The sequence below is a fragment of the Apaloderma vittatum genome, unplaced genomic scaffold, assembly GCF_000703405.1.
Source record: "Apaloderma vittatum isolate BGI_N311 unplaced genomic scaffold, ASM70340v1 scaffold3371, whole genome shotgun sequence".
NCBI classification, from domain to species: Eukaryota; Metazoa; Chordata; class Aves; order Trogoniformes; family Trogonidae; genus Apaloderma; species Apaloderma vittatum.
In genome coordinates this window covers 6715-17119 of record NW_009698364.1, presented here as the reverse complement: position 1 = coordinate 17119, position 10405 = coordinate 6715, and the positions used below count along the sequence as shown (strand labels likewise).

The 10405-nt window shown below is 51.0% G+C and overlaps 2 protein-coding genes across 2 annotated transcripts in view; both read left to right on the top strand.

Annotated features, from left to right (window-relative positions):
- The window catches only part of CAPN5 (calpain 5), a gene marked incomplete at its 3' end in the record, with an annotated part of 35868 nt that overhangs the window by 18989 nt on the left and 6474 nt on the right, over positions 1-10405 (top strand). Inside the window, exon 2 of the mRNA XM_009877977.1 lies at positions 1335-1466. Coding sequence (XP_009876279.1) covers positions 1335-1466 — 132 coding nt within the window. The remainder of the gene's footprint in view (positions 1-1334; positions 1467-10405) is intronic.
- Positions 5292-5771, top strand: OMP (olfactory marker protein). The gene has a single exon (XM_009877976.1). It carries the CDS (start codon positions 5292-5294, stop codon positions 5769-5771), a length of 480 nt encoding a protein of 159 aa, XP_009876278.1.

Here is a 10405-nt window from a genome sequence, read left to right as displayed (position 1 = left end):
TGTCAGCTTGCCTCCCTCTAGTGCTTATCCCAACCTCCTGCAACTGGTTTGATCCCTGCCCAGTTTGCGTCTGGATGGAGCTCAGGTTATTTTTTAGGTTAGCTGGGAACAGCTGGAAGTGCTTACAAAGAAACGATTCCTCTCACTCCCCATGATGGGGAGGCTCAACGCAAGCCCTCATGCACAAAGGTTTTGGGGAACATGTTCTGGGTGCAACCAGCCTGAAAAAAACGGGAGCTGTGGGGGAAGAAGGAAAATCTGCTTTTTTTTTTCTGTTCCCCCTTCAGACGAAACTTAATAACAAAGAGGAAGAGATTCTTTCAGCTATTTGTCCCATCCGCTCCCAGCCTCTGGCTGGACATGACCTTCTAAACTGGATTGCTTAGGACAAAGAAAAATAAAATAATAAAGCATTGTTTACATGAAGCTTGCTCAACACCTGTTATTTAAGTGCTTTCTTGGCTGGGCTGTAAGTGGGAGAAGGAAGAAGGGAGGGCAGTCTCGCAGGAGCTGGGCAGAGGAAAGGTGATGTGGTCGATGCATGAGTGATTGGAGGGACAAGCTCACCTCCCAGCTGCCTCCTACCCAAGCATCTCCATTCATGCTGGTTTTGGTGTCAGAACAAGCATTTAATCCTCCTGGCCCAGCTGCAAAAGCTTTTGCCTGGCTGAGTTTTCTCTGTCTGCTGCGCTAAGATCTGGAAGGAGAAACCTGGGTGAGGACACTCAGCTTCTTACGATAGTGGCTGAGCCCTCAGTCCACATTGAGCTTTCCTGGGTGAACTGTTTGATTCAGGTCCCGTGATTCCTTATCTAAATACCTGGTTCTGCCCTGGTCCTCCAGGCTTTTATTTTTGGGTGGATCCACAAGTTCCAGTATGGGAGACAGTGGATTCAGGTGATGCTCTTATCCTCTCCAGAACAAAAGAAAAGAGAAAGAAGCTTGTAAAGCGGTCATGGAGTAGAGAGAGCTGAAGGGCTTATGAGAAATAACAAAGGGGTCATAGGGGTGTAAAGGTGTGAAAACGTCCCACGATCACCAGGGATAATTAAAGCAAAGCTGTGCTGATGCTGGAGCAGAATACGGAGTAGGTCTGGTGTCACTTTGGCAGCAATGCTCCCCACGTCCTGATGAGAGCAGAAGGCAGGACAGGGTCCTCCTGACACCGGAGCGGTGAGCGAGGCCGGCAGAAAGCTGCAGAATGGGTTGTGCTAGGTTTTCAAATAGAGCCTGAGGGACAGAGAAAGAGGTTTTGCTTTGCCAGGAAACCTCGTTCCTGATTTCCCTGCCTCCTCGCTTACCCAGTGTGTCTGGTTTCTTCTCCTGTCCCACAGGAAATCTGCGACGATCCTCATCTCTTTGTGGATGGGATCAGCTCCCATGACTTACACCAGGGCCAGGTCGGAAACTGCTGGTTCGTGGCTGCCTGCTCCTCGTTGGCATCCAGGGAGTCACTGTGGCAGAAGGTAAGAGGCTCCTCATACCAGGGGAAAGCCTGTCTTCAACACCTGGGCCTTGCATTGCATTTGTCCATCTCAAAAACTGGTTTTTCAGAAGTACCTGAGGTCCTGAAAAACTGCTCATGTGCAAAAACTTCCTTTAAAGACTGTCTTTCAAGGAGAATTAGTTATCATGACTGCAGTCACACCACACTCAAGCCAGACCCTTGGCCAATTTCTCCTTAGCAAAGTGGATCAGGTCCCATCCTGTCCTCCAGATCTGACCCTGCCCACTCCAAAACAACCTGAAACCCCAAACCAACAAAATTCAGGATGCTCAGCTGCAGCATTTGGTCCTGTTTCCCTTCTTCCCGTGGTGTTACCTCTCTCTGCCTGCCCAGTATGTGCCCACCTTAGCAATGAGACACCTTGCCCTGGTTCAGGTAGGGGGATTTCAGGATGTTAGTGTCTCTCTCGAGCTGTTGTTTCGCCAAAACATCCATCCCTGGCACTGCTATGTGGTTGGGCTGCACCACATAGTAGTGCTCCTTCGAGTATGGGGTGCAAAGGGGCTGTATTGTGGGCCAGAAAGCCAGCGAGGAGCTGCACCAGAGCAAGGGGCTGCAGAGCTGGGGAGCAACCACAGAGGTACAGGGGGCAAGGAGGTGCTCAGTGCCTCACCCTTGGACAGTCTGTGCCCATCTCCACTGTGTCCTCAGCTGCAGAAGTCAGTCTTGAGAAAGCCAAGGCAGGGGGGTTTCAGACCCTGGTACGGGCGTGTCTTGTTTTAGGACAAGAGACCAGCAAGTCTCAAGCACCTTTTGCTAGATTTTACTTGTCCTACAGTGCATGCAGGCAGCATCACCTCAGTGGATCCAAGAGTGGTCCCTCCACTCCACACCCTTGCATCTGCTCTGTGTGCTGTGGTACTTCTAGTTTTTGCTGTGCGTGGGTTTCCAGGTTAGATGTTAGAAAAAAGTTCTTTTCACTGAGGGTGATGAAACCCTGGCCGGGGTTGCCCAGAGAGGGAGTGGAGGCTCCATCCCTGGAGATGTTCGAGGTCAGGCTTGAAGGGGCTCTGAGCAACCTGATCAGAAGGTAGAATCACAGAACAGTTTCAACTGGAAGAAACCTTCGATATCGTCAAGTCCAACATTTGTCCTAGCCCTATGAACACCACTAAATCATGTCCCTCAGCACAACATCACTGCAGGGCAGTTGGACTAGATGACCTTTAAAAGTCCCTTCCAGCACCGCACATTCTCTGATTCTCTGATTCTGTAATTCTGTGATTCTATGATTCCCTGATTCTCTGATTCTATGATTCTATGATAACCAAGCTCAGCCTTGAGGATTTGCGTTTGTTGCAGCGTCCTCATATTTTGTTACAAATCAAGTCCTTTGGTTATACAGAAGGAGACCAGCTGCTGTTGGGTTTTGGGTGAGGAGTGAGGTTTCGTCTCGTCGTTGGCATGGACCAGGGGGTTTTTTAGCTTGTTCCACTGCGTCGATGTCTCCCACAGGCAAGTGGGTGAGTTGTCTTCCCTCCTCACCATTCGCTTCCAGCCCTGCCCTGGGAAATGCCAACTGAGCAGAAGCCGGGTCCCTTTGGACACCTCATTATTTCAGTTTGTCCACGGCATCGCGTTTCCTCCCTTGGCAATTTGGCTGCGGATGTTTGCGACTTATTTTCCATGCCCTTAGCTCTCAGAGGCTCTTCTTTACCTGCTTCCTCTTTCTTTCTGAAAGGTCTGTTTTCTGGCAGAAGCACAAGCTGCAACCCTCTCCTGGAGCCTTTCCTCCCAGTGATGTTCAGTTTCCTGTGATTTTTGCTCTGGTCACACTTCAGCCCTGCTTTTGGAGACCTCTGAATCAGATGAGACCTTCACTCACATACTTTGCAAGGTGGTTTGAGGGCTTACGATGAACTACAAGGAGCAAGCATGGCTAGAAGCTGCAGCAGCAACTTTTAAAGCAAGATGGGAGATGTCTAATGCACAGATTAAACCCTTGGTCCAAAGAGACACCAATTCTGCTGCCTATGCTAGTCATTGAGCAAGATCACGGAGCCCTTTGTTGGCCAAGAAATGATGGACCTCTCTGTCCTGGTACAGCTGCACGTGCAATTATGACAACATTGCTGGAGGTGCCTGTTGCCCCTTGGCCCAGGTCTCCCATTGCTTCTAAAAAATGTAACCCTGATTTACACCAGGATGTAGTTTCAGCTCTTCTCTCAAATTACTAACAATGGGGCAAGGTGAAATGGCCTGTAGTTGCACCAGGGCAGATTTAGATTAGATATGAGGAAAAATTTATTTACTGAAAGCCTGGTGAGGCATTGGAACAGACTGCCCAGGGAAATGGTGGAGTCTCAATCCCTGGAATTGTTAAAAAAATGTGTAGACTTGGCTCTTGGGGACATGGTTTAGTGGTCGTGGTGGTGTTGAGTTGATGGTTGGACTGGATTTAATTGTGTGCAGCTGGGGAATGAATGATTCCAGGTTGGGTGTGATGGTCTTGATGGTGCTCATGTGGGTTCAGAGCATCCCTGGGAAGAGGTTGCTTGCGTCTTGGACCTACTGTGGTCTGGAGCACAGGACATATGAGGAGAGGCTGAGAGAAGCAGATTTGTGCATCCAGGAGGAGGAAAGGTGAAGTGGGAGCTTATTTCTCTCTGAAGCTACCTAATGGGAAGGTGGGAGACAAGGTGGAGCGAGACTCTTGTTGAATAGTCGCGGGACAAAAGTCAACAGAACAAGCTACAGCTTCTCCTCAGCATGAGCATGACACTGAAACAGCGGCTCGGAGGTGCTAAGGGATCTCCATCCATGGAGACACTCGAAGGTGGAATGGATAAAGCCCTGAGCAGCTTGATTAAACCTTGAAGTAAGCCCTGCTTTGAGCAGCAGGCTGGACCAAACCTTTCCAGAGTCTTATCAAGAGAGGGGATTCTCCCCCTTTGCTCTGCTCTGGTGAGACCCCACCCAGAATCCTGCATCCAGTTCTGGTGTCCCCACCATAAGAGGGACATGGAGCTGTTGGAACGAGTCCAGAGGAGGCCACAAAGTGAACCAGGGGCTGGAACTGCTGCGAGGACAGGCTGAGGGAGCTGGGGTTGTTCAGCTGGAAAAGAGAAGTCTCTTGGGGGGCCCTTATCCCTGCCTGCAGTGCCTGAAGGGACCTACAGGGAGGCTGGGGAGGGACTTTTTACAAGAGTGTCCAGCGACAGGATGAGGGGAAATGAATTTAAATTGAAGGAGAAGAGGTTTAGGTTGGATCTTGGGAAGAAATTGTTGAGTACGAGGGTGGCCAGACTCTGGCACAGATTGCCCAGAGAGGCTGTGGCTGCCCCCTCCCTGGAGATGTTCAAGGCCAGGTTGGATGAATCTGGAGCAACCTGGGCTGGTTCAGGGCGTCCCTGCCCATGGCAGGGGGTTGGATCAGATGATCCCCAAGGTCCCTTCCAACCTCGGCTGTTCTAGGATTCTATGATCTTTCCAAAAGCAGAATTATCCCATGACCGTACACTCAGAGAAACAGAGAAAACCGCTGCCATCCAGACCTGGCTGCACACCTTCATTTCAGGATAATGAGCTGTGGTTGTTAGGGAGGTTGCCAGGGAGGCTGACATCAGGCATCTCATCCCTGTAGATTATCGTGCACAGCAGCGCCATCAGTTCCTCATCTGCAAATGAGGCGGAGGAAGCTCTGGGGGCTCTTTTTGCGTCACTGGCCTGGGTTGCTTAGCGCTGCCGGGACTGTAGAGAGGGAGTTTGGTGGCTTTTCACCACTGTGTGTCCCATTTGAGAGCCAAACATTGCTGAGGACCTAAGCAGAGGAGCAGCCGAGGCGATGGCAGCTGAGGCGAGGATGCTCGAGCTGCCTTTCGTCCGCGATGAGCAGCTCACCCGGTGCATGCGGCTGCGATACCAGAGCCTGCAGCAAAGAAACGTGAAGCCCCAGGACGGGGAGAAGCTGCTGCGTCCCAACGAGCATGTTTACCGGGTGGATTTCATCCAGCAGCACAACCTGCGCTTCCTCCGCTGGGACGTCCAGCTGGAGAGACCTGGGAAAGTCACGGTGACCGGCACCTCCCAACTCTGGACTCCTGATCTCACCCACCTTATGAACCGGCAGCTGCTGGAGCCAGTGGGCATCTTCTGGAAGAAGCCAGGGGCCAAGGAGGTGGAGTCCAATGAGGCGGATGCCCAGGAATTTGGGGAGCGGATAGCAGAGTTAGCCCAGATCCGCAAGGTGATGTATTTCCTCTTTGCTTTCACCGACGGCCTCCAACCAGCTCACCTGAAGGGCTCCGTGGTTTTTAAAGCCTGATCCCCTCTTGCTCAGCTCTTCTTGCTCCAGCTACACTTTTATCTTTGTATTTTCCTTCTCCCAGTTCAGGTCTTAGTTCAATTTTTACCTGTTGGGTTGTGGGGGGTTTTTTTTGAGAGGAATGACATCACGAGAGGGAGGACAACTTGGAGCTTCTGAAGCCCTTCAGCCCTGCAAAACGTTCCCCACATTTTCAGTCTGCTAGATGATGGGGAGGAGGGAGCCATGAGCTTGCTGCTGTATTTGCCTAAAGTATAAGACCATGTGCTTGTGAGTTTTTTTCAGGTCTGACTGGTGCAGGGTCTTGCTGGCTTGGAAATACGAGGCTGCCCTAAGCCCTCCAACTGCAGCAAAAGCCTGATGGACAGATAAAACATTTCACTACTAGAAACAGCAGAAACAACCTGGAGAGAGCCCTGGCTGCCCATTTCCATGCTAGTCATTTAAAAGAGAAAGTTTGTTTGCCATGAGAATGCTTCTCCTTGTGGGGATGCTGAGCGCTTGCAGGCTGCAGTGATTCCTGTGGCTCCCGGTGTCTCTGAAGACCAGCCCCGTGGAGGATCACCTCGCCATGAAGCTCAAACACGTTTGGACGTGCTGCATTCAGCAGATTGCAAACTAGTTGGTGCAGGGAGTTTGGGCACTACCCCTTTTCCTGACAGTCACCACCGTTTCTTGCTGGACGTCACCTGGGGGCAGGTGTGCTCCAGCATGCTAGGACAAAGGTTGGGCTCGATGATCTTGAAGACCTTTCTCAAGAGAAGCTGTTGATTCTGTGTTGCTCACCTTGCGCTTCCTGGAGATTGCTGGTCCTGAGATGGGTTGGAGCAGGCGTGCACGTGTGTACAGAGCTGGACAAGTGAGCCAGCAGCTCAGGGTGGGCTCCAGGTCTGAGCCAGCAAAAGCAACTTGTACGTTGTTGTGCCCTTAAACCATCCACAAATATGTTTGTTCTGAAGCATCCAGAGAGAGCAGTGAGGCTGCAGAGCACTTTGCAGACCACAGAGCAGGAACCTGCTGCTCCTGTCCCCAAAACAGCAGCATCTCCTACCCTCTGCAAATGCTGCGGCAGGGAGCAGTGTCTGGGTGGCCATGGGAGCAAGGAGGGGAGATGGTACTTTCACCGATTTAGGAGCAGGAGGGTGTTTTGTGCCTGCCTCGTCGCATGACTGTGAATAAACTACTAACTTTGGGTGTTCCCTTTTCCTTCACCAGAAAGTGAAAGGTACTTTGGCGAAGCTTCTTGAGGCTCACGAAAAGAGTCCCGTGTTATTACGATCGGTCCTGTGCTACAATTGCACTCAAATGTGGGTGAGCGTTCCTCTGGGTATGGCCTGAGATTTTCCTGAGATGTTTAAGGAGAGGGCAGTGATGGACAAGCTGGGACAAGGTGACTTTTTACCCATGGCATGCTGGCTTGTGTGGACCATCCCCAGAAGAGTCCGGTCTCTTCTTCAAAGCCACCAGACTCTGTGCTCTCCCCTGCCCAGTGTATAAAATGATATGCACGAGCTATGACCAGCAGAGAGGAGAAGGACAGCAGGAGGATCAGCTACTGGCTGGAGAGATGGTGGGAGCTTTGAGTCTTGCCTACAACCAAAGCTCAGCAACCACCAAGCCATGCCATGGGACATTGCTGGAGAAATTAAATGTCTTTATTTAGACCTTGAGAAGTTCTGGACTCAGTAATGAGAGAGAAAAGTGGATGCATCCCCACTTGGCCATAGCATGGACCCACTGTGGGCCAAACCCACTTCTAGGGTCCTGGCAGACTTTCCCATAGGAGATCCCTCTTTGTACATCCCAGAGCAGGGTTCCGGGCTGTAAACCACACCAGAACCAGTAACAGGAACCACTGCCAGCATCCAAAGGGGGTTTTGCATGCCAGGTCTCACAAGCTGCCATTGCTACTTTGCTGGGGTAGAGCTCTTGCTGCAGATACCTCACTGGATATTGATGTACCACAATAAATAAAAGCCAAGTCAACAGGGTTCTCCTTAAAAACTGAGGCTGCGTGTGTCTGCTTCATGCTCTTGTTGGCTGCTGCCCCAATCCTGCATGCAATAAAGCAGCACCCACCAATTTTCAACTCACTGTTGGTATTTTTGAGCACCTTTTTACCTCCCTTAGAAAGTAAAATGAACATTTACCTTCTTTATTCTCTTGGTACAAAAGGCTTAGCGGAGCACTGAGCAGTTTTGTGGGCTTTGGGGAGGAGTTTGAAGCTTGGCAGAGGAGGGGGAATGGTGAATCCACCGGTGGATCCTCCTTTCCTGGAAGAGGGGATGGGAAGTGCGTGGGCAGCATGACCTCTCTCTGCTGCGGGAAAGATTAGCCTCTTTGTACCAGTCACTGAAACTCTCCCTAATCAGTTTCAGCATCCCATGAAGGCTTTCAGATACCCCACTCTGTCCCATCTCCCAGGGGAATTTCACCCCGGTTTCTACCATTGTTCAGCAGACTGGCACAGCCGGGTCCCTCTCTCCCCTTCCCGAGTGGCAAGTTGCAAGCAGAAGAGCTCCTGCTTGGAGGAATCAGCATCTGTCAAGTCCTCCTTTTAATCAGGGACATTTCTCCAGGGTCACAGATGCCTTTCTTCTTAATTAGCCATAAGAAAAAAGAGAAAAGTCCTAAACCAGCTTAGGGAATGAACCTGTTGGTTTTGGTCTCCTGGTTTACCTGACTCTGAGCCCTTTCACTGGTAAATTTGTCCCACTAAAGGGTGTTTTATCTTCAGAGTTTGGGAGCCCCTAAGCAAAAAGCAGCACTGTTGGGTAAATGGGCAGAAGTGGTCTCCACGGCCTCTGCATCACACAACCAAGGTGAGTCCAGGACTCAGTGGGATCCTGGGATGGGTGGTCCATGGCAAGCTCTCCAGCATCCTCTGAGGAGGGGTGGAGATGTCTGAGGAGATTTCCTGCGAGTAGGTGGGAGCCGTGGACTTCAGCTGCATGATGATGATCTCCTGGAGGGCTCTGGGATCCAGCTACTGCTGGGGTTTGTAGATGTGCCCCAGGTTAGTCCTTTAGGTAACACACAGCACTAGGTCACAGGCAGGGGTTGTGCTGTCTGCCTTGAGGTGTGGTGGCCCCATAGGCACCTCCTCCAGAGCTGCCACCTCTTCCTGACAGCCAGGGGAGTCACAGACACCTTGGCCAAAGGGTGAAGCAACTGGAGGGATCCTTGACCTGGGTGGGATTCAATGTTCTGCAAGGGATGCAATGCTCTGTGAGGAGCATTGAGGGGAAGAACATGATGTTTGAGCTCACACCTTGCACCTTGGCATGTGTGAGGACAAATTGAGTTCTGGAGATAAAGCTGCTTTCATTTCTTCTTGAGTTGGTGTAGAAATATGACCAATCCTTCCTCCTTTTGCTCCACTGATGCCATCCTCAGTGCTAGAGGCTGTTTTCAGTGCTGTCTCCAAATGAAGGGATGGAGAAAGGGTGGTGGGGACCAGCATCACCTGCCACCACTAACAGTAATGGCAGATCTCAGAATCAGGTGTCGCTACCAGCTCTGGCTGATGAACTGCCTCTGATCCCTGTCGTAATCATTTCTAGGCCCGCATTAATAGTGAGTTGATTAGCACGATGGTCCTTGGTGACAATTCATTAGGGTGAGCTCCAGTCGGGAGGGAATCGATGGGGACTGAAGGAGAGCTGTCTGACCTTTCCTAGTGCTCTCCCAGAGGGAGTCTGAGGCATCATTGTTAGCACTCCTGAAAAAAAAAACCACCAAACCCTCCGAGAGTGGCTCTTTTTCATGGCGCTGTCTGCTCTGATTCTATCGATCCAGACAACTCAAGAGCGTCAGTCAGCTCACAGGGCTGATGGCATCGTTAATATTTCAGTGTAGGAGCAATAAAAGCCCTGGGCTGGATCGTTGCTGATAGCTAAGGAGTCAGAGGACTCTCCAGAGGGAAGTCTCTCTGCAGGATTTTGTTTTCAGGAGAGCAGCCAAAAAAAAAAGAAAACAACCAAAGGAAGGCTCCAGCAGTTGGACAAGGGCCAAGGCGTGGTGCAGGGATTCTCACTATGGCCCTGGATGTCCTGAAGACTCTCTTTCCATACAAAAGAGTTGTGTCCTGTCCTATCCCACTCCGACACTCACAGCTGTCTCCATAGGAGAGTGATTATTTGGAGTATTGGAACGTAATGTTCCTTGTGGGCATGTTGGGGCTTTTCATCTCTTAGGTCGTGATGTTTAGAGATCAGGTAAGTAAAGAAGCAAAAGTGTGGGCAGCCACTGGCATTACTGAAGCTAATTGTCAACTACTTGTCAACTATCTGTTGACAATGACATCAAACCTGCATTCTCTCAGCCACTCTGGGATTTGCCCACCCAAGGTCCTCTTCTCATTCTTAGAGTCGTAGAACTGTCAGGGTTGGAAGGGACCTTAAAGCTCATCCAGTTCCAACCCCTGCCATGGGCAGGGACATCCCCCACTAGCTCAGGCTGCCCAGAGCCCTATCCAGCCGGGCCTGAAAAACTCCCAGGGATGGGGCTGCCACCCCCTCTCTGGGCACCCTGTGCCAGGGTCTCCCCACCCTCAGGGGGAAGAACTTCTTCCTCACGCCCAACCTGAACCGTCCCATCTCTGGCTTCAATCCATTCCCTCTAGTCCTGTCACT